This window comes from Bubalus kerabau, chromosome 21, assembly GCF_029407905.1.
Source record: "Bubalus kerabau isolate K-KA32 ecotype Philippines breed swamp buffalo chromosome 21, PCC_UOA_SB_1v2, whole genome shotgun sequence".
NCBI classification, from domain to species: Eukaryota; Metazoa; Chordata; class Mammalia; order Artiodactyla; family Bovidae; genus Bubalus; species Bubalus kerabau.
In genome coordinates this window covers 16,402,579-16,421,886 of record NC_073644.1, presented here as the reverse complement: position 1 = coordinate 16,421,886, position 19,308 = coordinate 16,402,579, and the positions used below count along the sequence as shown (strand labels likewise).

Genomic DNA, 19,308 nt, shown 5'->3' with positions numbered 1-19,308 from the left:
TAGAAAAAGTAAGAGAATTCCAGAAAAAAAAAAAAAAAAAAATATATATATATATATATATACTTCTGCTTTATTGATGATGCTAAAGCCTTTGGCTGTGTAGATTACAACAAACTGAAAATTCTTAAAAGATGTGAATACCAGACCACCTTGCCTATTTCCTGAAAAAGGTATATGCAGGTCAAGAAGCAACAGTTAGAACATGGAACAATGGACTGCTTCAATATTGAGAAAGATGTACAACAAGGTTGCCTATTTTCACCCTACTTATTTAACCTATATGCAAGATACATCATGTAAAATTCCAGGCTGGATTAATCATAAGCTGGAATCAAGATTGTTGGGAGACATATCGATAACCTCAAATTTGCAGATGATACTACACTAATGGCAGAAAGTGAAGAGGAGCCTGTTGATGAAGGTGAAAGAGGAGAGTGAAAAAGCTGCTTAAAACTCAACATTAAAAAAGCCAAGGTTATGGTCTCCAGTCCCATCACTTCATGGCATGTAAATGAGGAAACAATGGAAACAGTGACTTTATTTTCTTGGACTCCAAAATCACAGCAGACAGTGACTGCAGCCATGTAATTAAAAGACACTTGCGAGTCGGAGGCCCGCGTGGGGCTGTTGATCAGCAGGCCCAGCCTGGCTGTGGGCCCCAGGCCTCTCTGCCTGGGACTCTGTGCCTGCGCCCTCCTGGCCGCTGCCTGCTTTCCCAGCGCAGCCATGGTCCAGGCTGCAGCATGCCGCGAGGGCCGCGATGACAGATTACGGCGAGGAGCAGCGCAATGAGCTGGAGGCTCTGGAGTCCATCTACCCTGACTCCTTCACAGTATTATCAGAAAATCCACCCAGCTTCACCATTACTGTGACATCTGAGGCTGGAGAAAATGATGAAACTGTCCAGACAATCCTCAAGTTTACATACAGTGAAAAATACCCAGATGAAGCTCCCCTTTATGAAATATTTGCCCAGGTAAATCTAGAAGATAATGATGTAGCAGACATTTTAAAATTATTAGCATTACAGGCAGAAGAAAACCTTGGTATGGTGATGATCTTCACCTTAGTAACAGCTGTGCAAGAAAAATTAAATAGTAGATCAAATAAAAACTAGAAGAGAAGAAAAGAAACAAAAAGAAAAAGAAGCAGAAGAAGCCGAAAAGCAATTATTTCGTGGTACTCCTGTTACAGTTGAGAATTTCTTAAATTGGAAGGCCAAGTTTGGTGTAGAACTCTTGGAAATTAAAAAGAAACGGATGAAGGAAGAAGAGCAAGCAGGAAAAAATAAATTAAGTGGGAGACAACTGTTTGAAACAGATCATAATCTCGACACATCTGATATCCAGTTCTTGGAAGATGCTGGAAACAAAGTGGAGGTAGATGAGTCTTTGTTCCAGGAAATGGATGACTTGGAGCTGGAGGACGATGATGATGATCCAGACTACAATTCTGCTGACCGGGAGAGTGACTCGACCGACTGATGGACTATTCCCATCTGCAGAGAGGCTTGACTGCCACAGCATCTGTGGCTATGCTGAGAGGGTATTGATTTTCCTTTATTTCTTCTAAGAAAAAAATAATTTTCCAGAGAATATTCTTCTGATGGCTTTCATCATTGAACTTAATAAATTGATCTTAAAAACTTCAAAAAAAAAAAAAAAAAAGATACTTGCTCCTTAGAAGAGAAACTATGACAAATTAGAAATTGTACTGACTGAAAAACAGAGACATTGCTTTGGTGAAAAAAGTCCGTAGAGGGCGAGCTATGGCTTTTCCAGTAGTCAAGTGTGTAGGTGAGAGTTGGACCATAAAGAAGGCTGAGAGCCAATTGTGATGCTGGAGCAGACTCTTGGACTTCAAGTAGATCAAACTATTCAATTGGTTGATGAAGGGAATCAATCTTGAATATTTTTTGGAAGGTCTGGTGCTACAGCTGAAGCTCCAATACTTTAACCAACTCATGCAAAGAGCTGACTCATTGGAAAAGATCCTGATGCTGAAAAAAGATTGAAGGCAAAAGGAGAAGGGGTGGCAGAGAATGAGACAATTAGATAGCACCACTGACTCAATGGGCATGAATTTGGGCAAACTCCAGGAGATAATGAAGGACAGAGGAGCCTGGCATGCTAAAGTCCATGGGGTCAAAGAGTCAGACATGACTTAGCAACTGAAGAGCAATTACAGAATAGTTTAGAATTATGTTTTATTTTGCACACAAAGCTGGAGATTTAAGCCTGGGAAGAATCCTCTCTGCTCTGAAAGACTCCTCTGAAGAGGTAAAGCAGAAGGTAGAATAGATAGGGATTTTTGCAACAAAGACCAGGTAGTCAAAACTTTAAAGATTACTGTTAATTAAAGAAAACAAGATATCTCCAGTTAATGAATTTAGCACTTTCTTATCTATGGGAAGAAACAAGAATCTGGGCTCACTGAAATCATTCCTTTGATATGCACTTCAGCTATTTGGGGCTGGTATCCTCTGTTGTCCCCAATCTCCTAGGGTTACTGTTATGGGGTGGGTACAGTGACTGATGGGTTGATGGTGGACGTCCTATTTCTATCCTGAGCTCTCTCTGCATTCACCTTTGGGTCAGCCATAATGTGATGGCTTGATAGTTGTAACATCCTTTTTTTTTTTTTTTTGATATTGATATTGATATTGATATGTCAGTCAACATTTTTTTCATTGAGACATTCAACGTGAAAGTTGTTATTTCAGTGTCAAAAGTCAAATTGATCTGTGACAGTATTTCTCAAAATATTACAGTCCAATAGTACACAAAAAGGATAGATTAGAAATCCTTACAATTGATGTCATAAGAAAACTATTTCCGTCAAGAGGGGTAACTTGTTTCCCCTCTGTGGGAGAGGGAGAGGGTGGGAAGATTTGGGAGAATGGCATTGAAACATGTAAAATATCATGTATGAAATGAGTTGCCAGTCCAGGTTCGATGCACGATACTGGATGCTTGGGGCTGGTGCACTGGGACGACCCAGAGGGATGGAATGGGGAGGGAGGAGGAAGGAGGGTTCAGGATGGGGAACACATGTATACCTGTGGCGGATTCATTTTGATATTTGGCAAATCTAATACAGTTATGTTAAGTTTAAAAATAAAATAAAATTAAAAAAAAAATAATCAAATTTAATACAAAATGGAGCTCTGGCCTTTGATTAAACATTCATTTACTTTGCTCTGTGAAAAAAAAAAAAAAAACTATATACAGCTTCATAAAAATGTATCACAGTGTTAGAATAAATGCAATTTTTTTCTTGACTCTGACCTTTGTGTCAGTAGTATTAACTTGACTCCTATCCCTTTCCCAAGACAAATACATTTTTATTAGGTAAAAATTTGTTATAAACATTGAGATACTGAATATCTAATTGCATTTCTCCTCTTTTTTTCATGATTCTTTTCAGGCATTAAACTCACCATCTTTTTATTTCATTTGTTGATGTAAGAGATTTACATATGCTTCTCTATGGGTGGAAAATGTTCAGTTCGTCCTCCTTCAGAATGGACCATTTCTTGGACTTTGGTGGCATCACTCTTGGACTTTGGTGGTGCCCTGCCTTTGGGTGTACCTATATGAAAGGAAGTGGTTAGGCATCTACTCAGTGGCAGTAGTACTCCATCATCTTCTCTGAAATAAGTCTATAAATGTTAAATTTATTAGCTAAATACTATAAGAATGAGGCTTAGCTGCAAAAGAAAACAGAAGGCTGGCTTTATGCCAAAGAAGAACCAGAGAGTGACCATTTCACAGTTATTCCAGTTGTCTTAACCACTGAGCTGCTGCCAAATTGCAAATACAAGATGAATTGTTAGGAGGCTGACTTGAAAATAGTCAAATCATTCAGTCATATAGACATAGACAGTGTAAAATGGAGGTCAGCCCAGCTGGCAAACAATGAAGGATTTTGCACCTCCAGGTTTTTTATATGAATAACTCATATGGTGAAAGGGAGAAGGAAATCACTTTAGTCAGGAGCACTGAAGTTGAGAATTCATAAAGATTATGAAGAATCTTGCAGAGTATCTAGTCCAAACTGTTTCTGTTATATGTAAAGAGATTGAGGTAAGGAGAAATTAATAAATTAACCAGTATCATTATAGTTAACGAGAGAGCAAGGATTAGAACAGAAGAACTGAAATTGTGATTCAGTCCTTTTACCATACCCAAGGGAAGGGTGCTTTGTACTTCCTTCCAATACCCCTTTCCCTAACATTGCAACTGAGAGTCACATATTCTACCGTATCCCAAGGCAGGTATGAATTGATGAATGGGTACTTAAGAGGATGAGGGAAATATCAGCCTAACAAGAAAGTAACATTGATATTCATGGGACCTAGGGGTGGAAGTGGAACATGGGGAGCCTCTCAATGGATCAATCTTTAGTTCAGAGTTCAGCATCAGACTTTGTTGTTCATCTTTACCACAATTATGCATGTGAAGGTATTCTTTAAAATGGTTACATACATGTTTAGCACTAAAGAAAATAAAGTTTCAAAAGTGGATGTTTGTGCTGTTTTGTTTGTATTTAATACCTTCTAAGGAGAAACAGTGAAAACAGTGTCAGACTTTATTTTTTGGGGCTCCAAAATCACTGCAGATGGTGATTGTAGCCATGAAATTAAAAGACCCTTACTCCTTGGAAGGAAATTATGACCAACCTAGATAGCATATTCAAAAGCAAAGATATTACTTTGCCAACAAAGGTCCATCTAGTCAAGGCTACGGTTTTTCCAGGGGTCATGTATGGATGTGAGAGTTGGACTGTGAAGAAATCTGAGCTCCGAAGAATTGATGCTTTTGAACTGAGGTGTTGGAGAAGACTCTTGAGAGTCCCTTAGACTGCAAGGAGATCAAACCAGTCCATCCTAAAGGAAATCAACCCTGAATATTCATTGGAAGGACTGCTGCTGAAGCTGAAGCTCCAATACTTTGGCCACCTAATGCGAAGAGCTGACTCATTGGAAAAGACCTTGATGCTGGAAAAGATTGAGGGTAAGAGGAGAAGGGGGACAACAGAGGATGAGATGGTTGGATGACATCACTGACTTAATGGACATGAATTTGAGCAGATTCAGGGAGATAGGGAAAGACAGGGAAGACTGGCATGCTGCATTTCATGGGGTCACAATGAGTCAGACATGACTTAAAGACTGAACAACAACAAAGTGATAAGTGATACCTGGTGGCTCAGTGGTAAAGAATCTGCCTGCAAATGCAGAAGATGCAAGAGACATGAGTTTGATCCCTGGCTCAGGAAGATCCCTTGGAGAAGGAAATGACAACCCACTCCAATATTTTTGTTTGGAAAATCCCATGGACAGACGAGCCTGATGGGCTACAGTTCATGAGGTCACAAAGAGTTGGACATGACTGAGTTACTGAACAACAACAAGAAATGATATTTAAACACACAATATTTCTAAAGAGTAGATTCCTTACTTTCTTATAGGTAGAATTGGGAAGTTGGTTCTGCTGTTTTACAAGAACTAATCAGATAGGAGGGACAGCCTCAGCTGTTATAGATAAAGCCAAGTTCATGACCTTATAACACATTTTAAAAAATGCTGTGTCTTTGTACATTTGTTTCTGCAATACTAAATAATCAGCAAGAAACAAAACCAAATAAGGGATAAGTCCTGACAAAGTAAATCATCCATTTTTTTTTTAGTGTGCCTTTTTATTTGGTTGTTATGCAATACGGAAATTCCTCACATACTTTGGATTGTTTGAAAAAAATATAAACCATGAAAATATTTGAAGTTGCATTTGTTTTTCTTCATTTCTATTTTTGTCAATCATTTAGCAAAACAAATATGTTCTTAATTCCTAAAACATTATGACTTTTATTTCTTATCTATTCCTTAAGAAAGTTAGGTACTCAATTATATTTATGTTCTTTATACTTTTTAGATTTTAATTAAAAATTCATAAAAGTTGATGAATACCTGTGAGAGAAATGTTCATATATTTTCTTGATAACTACCACCATAAACTTGGGAGTTTTAATAAGGAGGAAAATCATAGGAATAACTTTTATGGCCATCATAAGTGTCAGAATATTATCAGTAATAATATCTTACTGAATAAACAACTCACCCAATTTCTCTCTACAAAATATTTATTAGATGTGTGCACATAGCTGCCGTCTATGGAGTCTCACAGAGTCGGACACGACTGAAGCAACTTAGCAGCAGCAGCAGAACACAGATAAATCTCTTTTTATGTTATGTGTGTGTGTGTTAGTCGCTCAGTCGTGTCCGACTCTGTGACCCCACAGACTCTAGCCCACCAGGCTTCTCTGTCCATGGGATTCTCCAAGCAAGAATACTGGAGTGGATTGCCATTCATTTCTCCAGAGGATCTTCCCGACCCAGGGATCAAACCCTGGTCTCCTGCATTGCAGAAAAATTCTTTACCGTTTGGGCTATGGGGAAGCTCCTAATATGTTACGCTTGGTTACAAAAAAGAAAAAAACAGAGACTGTGTTTTTCCAAGGGATGAGGATATACTAATATATCCATTATAATCATCTGTAAAAATGATATAAAGTTGAGCTACTAAGAGCTTGTTGGGTACATTCAAAATCTGAATAGCGTGTTTTGCCCCATTTCATATAGATTTGTAAAACATATACCTCAATGCTTTGCAACTAGACCTTTAGAAATGAGACAAATCTGTGGATTTTCTTCCTGAAAATCATATTGCAAAGGAGAAGTGTTGATTTTTTATTTCATTCAGACAAAGTTGGTTATTTTCTTTTACTTATTACCATTATAAAAACACATTAAGCTGCTTTGATATGATCAAATAAGAATCATCTATAATGTTTTCCTGGGTACTGAATAGAATCCAAACCATTTTGGGGTCAGCAGTGTTAGACAATTACTCAGTGTTGAAAAGATGAATACAGCTTGTGGACAACATGTCTGATCAAAGCAATAAACTGGCTGTGCCTCCACTTTTATTAGATGAACAGAGGAACTAGAAGCCTCATTTCACAAATGATGTGGACTTAGATTGCCATAATAAACTAGCAATTATTTTTCAGTCATTTGGCCTCTTTGGTGATTCCTGGCATGAAATACTCTACTGATTCAACATTTATCAAGACACACAAACACATAAACACACACCTACAACCAAAATAAAGTGCTATATTAGTGCCAAATTACTTGACTTTCAATAACCCAAAGGACAATGCATCTAACACTGTGTAAAAATAAATTTTGTGCATATTTATCAAAACACATAGAATATTTGATTTTATTATTCAATTTCCTAACATCATGATGAGAAAATTGAGGGTTATTTCTCTATTATTTCTCTGTGTCTCCCAGGTCCCAAATCAATATTCATGCCACTAAACAATATCTGTTGCAGATATTCTAGGAAATGACTTAGGACAGACTTTATCCACAATATTTCAATTTGGTTTGGTTTTAGTCCACAGTGTGTGTGTTTTTTCATTTCAGGTCTCAGCATCAATTTTACCCTTTAGAAAGACATTCAGTGATGACCCTGTCATTCATCTCTCCATTAGTCATTCACTGCTGCTGCGGCTGCTAAGTCGCTTCAGTCATGTCCGACTCTGTACGACCCCATAGATGGCAGCCCACCAGGCTCCTGCGTCCCTTGGATTCTCCAGGCAAGAACACTGGAGTGGGTTGCCATTTCCTTCTCCAACACAGGAAAGTGAGAAGTCAAAGTGAAGTTGCTCAGTTGTGTCTGACTCTTAGTGACCCCATGGACTGCAGCCTACCAGGCTCCTCCATCCATGGGATTTTCCAGGCAAGAGTACTGGAGTGGAGTGCCATTGCCTTCTCTGTAGTCATTCACTACTAGCTGTATATTTTACTCCTAACATTTATACAACTCTCTGATTATTTTGCTTATATATTTGTCTGCAGGCTTATTTCAGTCTTCCTACCATTATGAAAGTTCCCTGAGCAGAATCCATATCTGCGGTGTTCACCACTCTATCTTTACAACTTAGAGCCTGGGGCCATGTAGGTACTCAATTCATTTTTGAACACTGAATAAAATTAGAGAGAATGAGATGGAAAGAGAGAAAAGCAATAGTGTTTAAAGTCCAGAAGTAAAAGGATCAAGAATGTTAATTGTCATAATATTTACCAGAATATTTATATACTCTGTAGAGACATAAAATATGTACCCTCTGTGTGTGTGTGTGTGTGTGTGTGTGTGTGTGTGTGTGTATGTGCACATGTCAGTCATAAGGTAGTAGATGAAAGAGAGCTTGAAAATGTTTGGAAAAACTAAAAAAGCTGAATAAAAAGAGTCTACCATAGGCTGCATAAATGCACCCAGGATGTCCATATACCAGATGTCCATATCCTGGAGATGGACAGGTAAGCCTGGCATGCTACGGTGTATAGGGTGGCAAAGAGTCAGACATGACTGAGCTGAACTGTCCATCTCTTATCCTTGAAACCCAGGAATATGTTACCTTCCATGGCACAAGGGATTCTGCAACTGTAATTAAGTTAAGAATATTGAAAGGGAAAGATTATTTTGGATTATCAGATGGGCCAATGTGCTCACAAAAGTCCTTATAAGAGAGAATTAAAAGAGAATCACAGAAGATAATGATGGAAGCAGAGGTGAGAGATAGAGAGGACAAGAGATATAGGAAAAGTTGAAGGTGTTATACTGCTGGCTTTGAAGATGGAGAAAGGGACCATGAGTCAAGGAATACAGGTAAACTGTAAAAGCTAGAATGGAAAAGGAAGTCTGTTCTCCTTTAGAGCCTCCAGAAGCAATGTGACCTTGTCAACCGCTCTTAGACTTCTGACCTCAGAACTACAAGTTTGTGTTGTTTTAAGTCACTAAGTTTCAGCCCCAATAGGAAACTAATATGGGATCCTATTAAACATATCCCTTAAGTGGTAGTTCCTTTACTGCTTTCAAATTTATTTTTTTTTAATACAATAACACATTCTTACTGCAGAAGACTGGAAAAATGCAGAAAGTGTATATATCAGGAAATAAAATTATCCTTTAATTCTATCACTCAGAGAAAGAAAACATTATATATTTTATTTTTATAAATGGACTTTTGATCAATGAAGACACAGAAGAGAGATAATAGACCTGACACTAAAAACACTTAGCCTTATTGATATGAGCAATTAGTTAATTTTTAAATTACAAGTCATATTTAACTATTATTTCTTAGCCTTAAGTATGGCAGACCACAGTGCACAGGATTACAAAGAATCAAACAAGACTGAGTGACTAACACTAGTCTTAATCATGATAGGATTTAGTGTGGTAAAGAAAAAAAGAATTAGGAAAATCTTATATCTTACATCTTGCCCTTCCCTTTATCAGGGTGAAATTCTTTTATAAAGCCCTAGGCATAGCAGAGATGCCACCATAGGGAGCATGGTGAATATTAACCCAGAGTTACAGAATGAATTTGGCAGTCTTAGTTCCTAACTCTTAAGTCCTTTCTCTTCCCAAGAACTCAATTTACATAAAATGTGTCAGCTTATCTTGAAGAATTAAAGCCCATTCGACCCCTAACTTCCTAGGTCCAATTTAAGCTCTCTAAGAACTTTGATATTTCAATTTCTGTTAACCTCCCTTGTTCCCAAGGAACTCTGTTTCCCAAATCACCTTGTAGACAATTCATTTCTGAAGGAGTTAAAGAATTAAATTCCAACATTCTGGGAGACACTGATAAGACTGTGAAAGAATTTGTCAGCCTACAACAATTTCATACTGGATACATTTCGGCTAACCCTTTAGTTCCTAGAATTTTGTTCAGAAAGCCAAACAAATGTCAATAGAAATGTTGAATTACTACTTACTATAGTGGCTAAGATGGTAAAGAAATTACCTGCAATGCAGGAGACCCAGATTCAGTTACTGGGTCAGGAAGATCCCCTTGAGAAGGGAATGGCAACCCACTCCAGTATTCTTGCCTGGAGAATTCCATGGACAGAGGAACCTGGCAGGCTACAGTTCATGGGGTTGCAAACAGTTGGACAGGACTAACACTTTCACTATAGTCATTTTAAGCTTACAAGGCTGGGAGTGAAAAAAGAATGTTAAAAACACAAATCATACCTGCATTCAACTGTGTTCTATAAAATGGGAACTCTCAGTGTGGAATGTCCTCAGTTTTTACTCACATTCAAAGCCTAAGATCACAAAGAGTTGAGAAATCAGACTGAAATTACATCTGCATATATAAACTGATTTGGGGAGAAACAAGAGACTGACCCAGACTTGCCTGTGAGTGTCCAGGAGTCTCCAGCGGAGGTGTGGCTTGGTGGTGGCCTTCTGCAGGGTTGGGGGTACTGAGTATAGCAGTATGTGCATGGGATCTTTTGAAGGAGGTCACCATTATCTTCATTACCTCCACCATAGTTTGGTCCCAGGTAAATAACAGAGAGGAAACACAGTCCCACCCATCAACAAAAAATTGGACTAAAGATTTACTGAGCTTGGCCCTGCCCATCAGTACAAGACCCAGTTTCCCCCTCAATCAGTCTCTCCCATCAGGAAGCTTCCTTAAGCCTCTTATCCTAATCCATCAGAGGGCACATAGACTGAAAACCACAATGACAGAAAACTAACTGATCTAATCACATGAACCACAGCCTTGTCTAATTCAATGAAACTATGAGCTATGCCCTGTAGAGCCACCGAAGAAGGACGGGTCCTAGTGGAGAGTTCTGGCAAAATGTGGTCCACTGGAGAAGGGAATGGCAAACCACTTCAGTATTCTTGTTGTGAGAACCCCATGAACAATATAAAGAGACAAAAAAATAGGACATTGAAAGATGAACTCCCCAGGTCAGTAGGTGCCCAATATGCTACTGGAGATCAGTGGAGAAATAAGTCCAGAAAGAATGAAGGGATGGAGCCAGAGCAAAAACAACACCCAGTGGTGGATGTGACTGGTGATAGAAGCAAAATCTGATGCTGTAAAGAGCAATATTGCATAGGAACTTGGAACATTAGGTCCATGAATTGAGGCAAATTGGAAGTGGTCAAACAGGAGATGGCAAGATGAACGTCGATATTTTAGGAACTAAAATGGACTGGAATGAGTGAATTTAACTCAGATGATCATTATACCTACTACTGCAGGAAAGAATACCTAAGAAACAATGGAGTAGCCATCATGGTCAACAAAAGAGTTTGAGATGCAGTACTTGGATGCAATCTCAAAAATGACAGAATGATCTCTGTTCATTTCCAAGGCAAACCATTCAATATCACAGTAATCCAAGTCTATACCCTGACCAATAATGCTGAAGAAGCTGAAGTTGAATTGTTCTATGAAGATCTACAAGACCTTCTAGAACTAACACCCAAAAAAGATGTCCTTTTCATTATAGGGGACTGGAATGCAAAAGTAGGAAGTCTAGAAACACCTGGAGTAACAGGCAAATTTGGCCTTGGAATACAGAATGAAGCAGGGCAAAAGTTAATAGAGTTTTGCCAAGACAACGCACTGATCATAGCAAACACCCTCTCCCAACAACACAAGAGAAGACTCTACACATGGACATCACCAGATAGTCAACACTGAAATCAGACTGATTATATTCTTTGCAGCCAAAGGTGGAGAAGCTCTATACAGTTAGCAAAAACAAGATTGGGAGCTGACTGTGACTCAAATCATGAACTCCTTATTGCCAAATTCAGACTTAAATTGAATGAAGTAGGGAAAACCACGAGACCATTCAGTTATGACCTAAATCAAATCCCTTACAATTATACAGTGGAAGTATATTTAAGGGACTAGATCTGATAGAGTGCCAAAAGAACTATGGATGGAGGTTCATGACATTGTACAGGAGACAGTGATTAGGACCATCCCCAGAAAAAGAAATAGAAATAAGCAATCTGGCTGTCTGAGGAGACCTTAAAAATAGCTGTGAAAATAAGAGAAGTGAAAAGCAAAGGAGAAAACAAAAGATATATCTATTTGAATGCAGAGTTCCAAAGAATAGCAAGGAGAGATAAGAAAGCCTTCCTCAGTGATCAGTGCAACCAAATAGAGGAAAACAATAGAATGTAAAAGGCAAGAAATCACCATGATAACATTTTGTAGGACGAATTTTAGGTGACCATATGTAAGGATGGTCAAAGGCACATGAAAAGATGCTAATCATTAGAGAAATGTGAATGAAAACTACAATGAGTTATTACCTCACACCATTCAGAATGATTATCATCAAAATGTCTGCAAATAATAAATGCTGGAAAGGGTTTGGAGAGACAAGAAAATTCCTACACTGTTGTATATGTGTGTGTGTGTGTGTATGTGTGTGTGTGTGTGTGTATAATTCAGTATAAAAATTTAAAAAAAAAAATAAAAAGGAGGAAAAAAAGAAAATCTCAACTGTGGACAGCCTTTCAGTCCGTGTTCAAAATGCCAGCCTGCTTTTCCCAGTACGCTGCCCTGTGGATTTTTTTCTTATTAAACCAGGCCCCATAACTGTGTAACCAGGTTCCTTGCAATAAATAAATAAATAAAACATATATACGATTATATGTGAGGGAAATGCATCAGTTCAGTTCAGTTCAGTCGCTCAGTCGTGTATGACTCTTTGTGACCCCATGAAGAGCAGCATGCCAGGCCTCCCTGTCCATCACCAACTCCCAGAGTTCACACAAACTCATGTCCATTGAGTCAGTGATACCATCCAGCCATCTCATCCTCTGTCATCCCCTTCTCCTCCTGCCCACAATCCCTCCCAGCATCAGAGTCTTTTCCAATGAGTCAACACTTTGCATTAGGTGGCCAAAGTATTGGAGTTTCAGCTTTAGCATCATTCCTTCCAAAGAAATCCCAGGGCTGATCTCCTTCAGAATGGACTGGTTGGATCTCCTTGCAGTCCAAGGGACTCTCAAGAGTCTTCTCCAACACCACAGTTCAAAAGCATCAATTCTTTGGCACTCAGCTTTCTTCACAGTCCAACTCTAACATCCATACATGACCACTGGAAAAACCATAGCCTTGACTAGACGGACCTTTGTGGGCAAAGTAATGTCTCTGCAATTGAATATGCTATCTAGGTTGGTTGTAACTTTTCTTCCAAAGAGTAAGCGTCTTTTAATTTCATGGCTGCAATCACCATCTGTAGTGATTTTGGAGCCCCCCAAAATAAAGTCTGACACTTTCCACTGTTTCTCCATCTATTTCCCATGAAGTGATGGGACCAGATGCCATGATCTTCGTTTTCTGAATGTTGAGCTTTAAGCCAACTTTTTCACTCTCCACTTTCACTTTCATCAAGAGGTCTTCATAGAACCGTTCAACTTCAGCTTCTTCAGTGTTACCCTTTGGGGCATAGGCTTGGATTACTGTGATATTGAATGGTTTGCCTTGGAAACAAACAGTGATCATTCTGTTGTTTTTGAGATTGCATCCAAGTACTGCATCTTGGACTCTTTTGTTGACCATGATGGCTACTGCATTTCTTCTAAGGGACCCCTGCCCACAATAGTAGATATAATGGTCATCTGATTTAAATTCACCCATTCCAGTCCATTTTAGTTTGCTGATTCCTAGAATGTCGATGTTCACTCTTGCCATCTCCTGTTTGACCACTTCCAATTTGCCTTGATTCATCTTATTTTTCCTATGCTCCAATTTGGGTCAAATTTTACTACAGTAGCTAAGAGAAAGTTGTAAAGTTATCTACAGGAGCCTGCTGAGGGGGATGACTTCTTGACAGTGCACTATTTCAGTGTTGTGAATATTTGGCTAAAGTACAAATTTAATTTTTGCATAGTTATTTCTCCGTGTAATAGAGCAGAGACATATATGTAACAATGTCTAAATTAGTTCTGAGTTTCCAATTTTAATTCACATTGGACAGGCAAATAAGCATAGATTTCTCAGCCTTACTCTAGATCTCAAGTAGGGACACAGAATCTGCTTTTTTAAAACTATCCCATAGTGAATATTTCTTTGGCTTGATAAAAATTTAGGAGGTCTAATATAAAGCAAAAAAATCTGAGGTTAGTGAGGAATTTTGAAAGTTGTGTTTTGCGAAGATTAATGTGTTAGTATAGTATAAGTTGGCTTGGATAGAGGAGAAATTGGGGGCTATAAGACAGAAAGTTATTGCACTTCTGTAGCAGGTGTAAAGATGCAAAAACAGATATTAATCATAGAGTTTGGATGGATATATACCTCTAAATCATGGTAATTAATTGAAAAGGTCTCGGTACAAAGGTTTATTTTGATGTGCTTAAAAGGTATCCTCTAGTATACATGCTCCATCATTAAGAAATAGGAAAGCTATGGACATGTGCTATAACTTAAGAGCCAAATGTTCCCATGAGTGTTGACAGGATAGTTGGAATTGAATATGATCATCCAACATCTCAAATAAAAACATGCACTGAATTAATAAGATTGAGAAAGCATCATCTTGCCATAATTTTGTGAATGTGACCAGATGGTCAGTCACACATGCCAATGAGAAACACTGACAAAGTTTTGTTTCATTTTTTTTTTTTTCAAACTAGCTTTTGATTATTCCAAGATGAAAGCTATTATGGGAAAAGACCATAGAGATAGAACAAAATAAAATCAACAGAAGAAGAGTAAGAAATAAAAATTAGAGTTCTCCCATCCAAGTACTAACCAGGCCCGACCCTGCTTAGCTTCCGAGATCAGACGAGATCGGGCAAATCTAATACAGTTATGTAAAGTTTAAAAATAAAATAAAATTAAAAAAAAAAAAAATTAGAGTTCTCATATGAACAAGTATAATGGTGATAAACTGTCTCTATTTATCTAGGAAAATAATGACAAAGCTACAATAAATGTCTGATCGTCTGAGGATTTCCTTGTGTCCTTTCATCTGCATCACAAAGCATTGCGCCTGTCTTCGAAATTAATGTATATCATGTCAACATAAAGATTTCTTTTACTTTATCGATTTCAAGTAAACCTTTTACTAACACATACTATATATACTGAAAAATAATGTATATATTATAAGCATTCTGAGAACCAACCACATAAAAACAATGCAGTAAGGAAATAAAAATACCAGCAATGAAAATCTCCTCCCTCTCTTCTTTCCCATTCATCACTATTTATTCTTTTAATAGATAACTATTTAAAAGTATCTATTTTAAATTTTAGGAACAGATTAATTTTACTTGCTTTTGTACTTTAGAAAAAGAACCCACCATTGAATACATAGACATAAATATATTTTTCAGACTTTTTTTGGTCTGACATCATATTCTTATGATTTCTTTCTGAAATATGTAACTATAGTTCATCATTTTTGTCTTTATTATAGAATATGTGTGCTAAATAAATTTGCAGAATGTATGTATCTATTCCACCTTTCATAATTAATTAGCAGTTTTTTACTTTTGGTCTGTTATAAGCAATATTGCTTTGAAATATTTTTATACATGTCTTTTATATATATATATATAAAATTGCTAGATCATAATATACAAATATATTTTTCTTTGATTAATTTTGCCATTTATTGACCAATGCTTGTGTATTGAATGTTTGATTTAAAATCAAATTAGTGCCACCAATTTGTGGGGAAAAGGATAATCCTCTAATACCCATCACTAGAACAATTAGAAATACATTTTTTAAAATAGATGTTAATCCTTACCTCTTATAAGTACAAAAATCAGTATGAGATGTATCATAGTTTTAAATATCAAAGTTTTAAAACAAAGCTTCAAGAAGTTACATTAGAAAATATTAATATGTACAGTCAAGATTTTTAGGCAGAAAAAAACTTTTTATAGTCTATAGAAAATGTGATACATAAAGGAAAAGATTAAGTATAACTGCATTAACATTAAGGACCCCTCTTAAAATTAAAGCATAATCCACCAAATTGTAAAAATATGTGTAACTGTTGAACAGGGCATGAATCCAGAATGAAAAAAAAAAAAAATCTGCAAATCAATAAGGAAGAGACAGCATAATAAAAATTGGACCATAGCCTAGAATGGGTACTTCACAAAAGAAGATATCCCAATACCAAAAGAAACAAAGAATCGAAACCCCTGAAGTTAAAACTCAAATCAGATGCAACTATATGCACATCAGCTTGGTTAAAGTTCACTGGAGAGGAAAAAGAGCACCGAGTTTTTTTTATACACTGCTGGTGGAAGTATTAGCCAGTATCACCACTTATAAAAAACTATTTGGCATTATTTACTGAGGGTTTCTCCACACCCTCTTCAGCACTTGTTTGTGGATTTTTTTATGATGGCCATTCTGACTGGTGTGAGGTGATAGCTCATTGTATTTTTGATTTGCATTCTCTAATAATGAGTGATGTTGAGCATCTTTCCATGTGTTTGTTAGCCATCTGTATGTCTTCTGTTTAGGTCTTTCCCCCACTTTTTGATTAGGCTGTTTGTTTTTCTGGCATTGAGTTGTATGAGCTGCTTGCATATTTTGGAAATTAATCCTTTGTCAGTTGTTTCCTTTGCTATTATTTTCTCCCATTCAGAGTGTTGTCTTTTCACATTGTTTATGGTTTCCTTTGTTGTGCAAAAGCATTTACATTTAATTAGGTCCCACTTTTTAATTTAAATTTCTATTATTCTAGGAGGTGGGTCATAGAGGATCTTGCAATGATTTATATCATACAGTGTTCTGCTTGTGTTTTCCTTTAAGAGTTTTATAGTTACTGGTCTTACATTTAGATCTTTAATCCTTTTTGAGGTTATCTTTGTGTATTGTGTGAAGAAGTCTTCTAATTTCTCTGTTTTACACATAACTGTCCAGTTCTCCCAGCAGCACTTATTGAAGAGACTGTGATTTCCCTATTGTATATTCTTGCCTCCTTTATAAAAGATAAAAGATAGATGTGTGGGTTTACATCTGGGTTTTCTATCTTGTTCCATTGGTCTATAGTTTTGTTTTTGTGCAGTACCATACTGCCTTGATGACTATAGCTTCGTAGTACAGCCTGAAGTCAGGAAGGTTGATTTCTCCAGCTCCATTCTTCCCTCTCAAAATTGCTTTGGCTATTCAGGGCCTTTTATGTTTCTATGTGAATTGTGAAATATTTTGTTCTAGTTCTGTGAAAACTGTCTTTGGTAATTTGATAGGAATTGCACTGAGTCTGTAGATTGCATTTGGTAGTATAGTCATTTTCACAATATTGATTCTTCCATCCCAGTAGCATGGAATACCTCTCTATCTGTTTATGTCATCTTTGATTTCTTTCATCAGTGTTTTATAGTTTTCTGTGAAGAGCCCTTTTGGTTCCTTAGGTAGCTTAATTCCTAGATATTTTATTCTTTTTGTTGCAGTGACAAACAGGATTGATTTGTTAATTTTTCTTTCGGATTTTTTCATTGTTAGTGTATAGGAATGCAATTGATTTCTGTGTTTTGATTTTGTATCCTGTGACTTTACTAAATTAATTGATTAGCTCTAGTAATTTTGTGATAGTATCTTTAGCATTTTCTATGTACAGATTCATGTCATCTGCAAACAGTGACAGGTTTACTTCTTTTCCAGTCTGGATTGCTTTTATTTCTTTTTCTTCTCTGCTTGCCATAACTTGAACTTCCAAAACTGTGTTGAGTAATAGTTGTGAGTGTGGGCACCCTTGTCTTGGTCCAGATCTTAGAGGGAATGCTTTCAGTTTTTCATCATTGAGAATAATGTTTGCTGTCTCTTGTAGACAGCATACATATGTGTGTGTGTGTGTGTGTGTGTGTGTGTGTGTGTGTGTGTAGTATATATAGTATATACTATATATGTTTTGTAGACAGCAAGATATATATATGTCTTGCTTTTGTATCCATTCAGCCAGGCAGTTTTTGGTTGGACTATTTAATCCATTTACATTTAAAATAATTATTGATATATAGTTTCCTATTGACATTTTCTTAGTTGTTTTGAGTTTGTTTTTGCAGATCTTTTTCTTTCTTTGTGCTTCCTGTCTACAGAAGTCCCTTTAACATTTGTTGTAAAGCTCATTTGCTGGTGTTACATTCTCTTAACTTTTTCTTGTCTGTAAAGCTTCTGATTTCTCCATCAATTCTAAATGAGATCCTTGCTAGGTAGAGTAATCTTCACTGTAGATTTTTCCCTTTCAGTACTTTAAATATACCCTACCATTCCCTTCTTGCCTACAGAGTCTCCTGTTGGAAGATCAGCTGTTAACCATATGGGGTTTCCATTGTTACTTGCTTTTCCTTTGCTGATTTTGTTATTCTTTCTTTGTGTTTAATCTTTGTTAGTTTGACCAATATGTCTCAGCATGTTCCTTCTTGGGTTTACCCTGTATGGGACTCTCTGCACTTCTTGGACTTGATTGACTATTTCCTTCCATATGTTGGGGAAGTTTTCAACTAAAATTCAAAAAATTTCTCAGCTCTTTCTTTTTCTCTTCTTCTTCTGGTACCCCTATAATTCAAATGTTGTTTTATTTAATATTGTCCCATAGGTTTATGAGACTACCCTCAATTCTTTTCATTCTTTTCCCTTTATTCTGCTCTTCAGCAGTTATTTCCACCATTCTGTCTTCCAGCTCACCTATCTGTTCTTTTGCCTCAGTAATTATATTATTGATTCTTTCTATAATATTTTTAATTTAATATAATATTTTTAATTTAAGTGATTGTGTTGTTCATCTTGGTTTGTTTATTCTTTATTTCTTCTAGGTCCTTTTAAAATATGTTCATTCATTCTTGCATTTTCCCCATTCTATTTTTGAGTTTTTTTTTTAATCTGTTTTACTATCATTACTCTGAATTCTTTTTTAGATACTTCTTATTTCCTCTTCATTTATTTGGTGTTGTGAGTACCTAACTTGTTCCTTCACTTGCACAGTATATCTCTGTACTTCATTTTTTCTAACTTACTGAGTTTGAGATCTCCTTTTCCCAGACTTTAGAATAGTATTCCTTCTTCCATTTGGTTTGTGCCCTCAGTGGACTTCTTCCTTGGGCTTTCCTGATAGCTCAGTTGGGGAAGAATCCACCTGCAATGCAGGAGACCCTGTTCAATTCCTGGGTCAGGAAGATCTGCTGGAGAAGGGATAGGTTACCCACTCCAGCATTCTTGGGCTTCTGTGTGGCTCAGCTGGTAAAGAATCCACCTGCAATGTGGGAGACCTGGGTTGGATCCCTGGGTTGGGAATATCCCCTGGAGAAGGGAAAGGCTACCCCATTCCAGTATTTTGGCCTGATGAATTCCATGGACTGTGTAGTCCAAGAGGTGACAAAGAGTTGGAGATGACTGAGGGCCTTTCACTTTCACTCAGTGGATAAGTCTGGT

At 37.1% G+C, this 19,308-nt stretch overlaps 1 protein-coding gene across 1 annotated transcript; it reads left to right on the top strand.

Moving 5' to 3' along the window:
• The first annotated feature begins 750 nt into the window (after positions 1-750).
• On the top strand, positions 751-1,571 carry LOC129635942 (RWD domain-containing protein 1-like). Its single transcript, XM_055559191.1, is given in 2 exon segments — positions 751-1,095; positions 1,097-1,571. Coding segments are annotated over 2 exon segments (723 nt in total). The 5' UTR covers positions 751-760; the 3' UTR covers positions 1,485-1,571.
• The last annotated feature ends 17,737 nt before the right edge of the window (positions 1,572-19,308 follow it).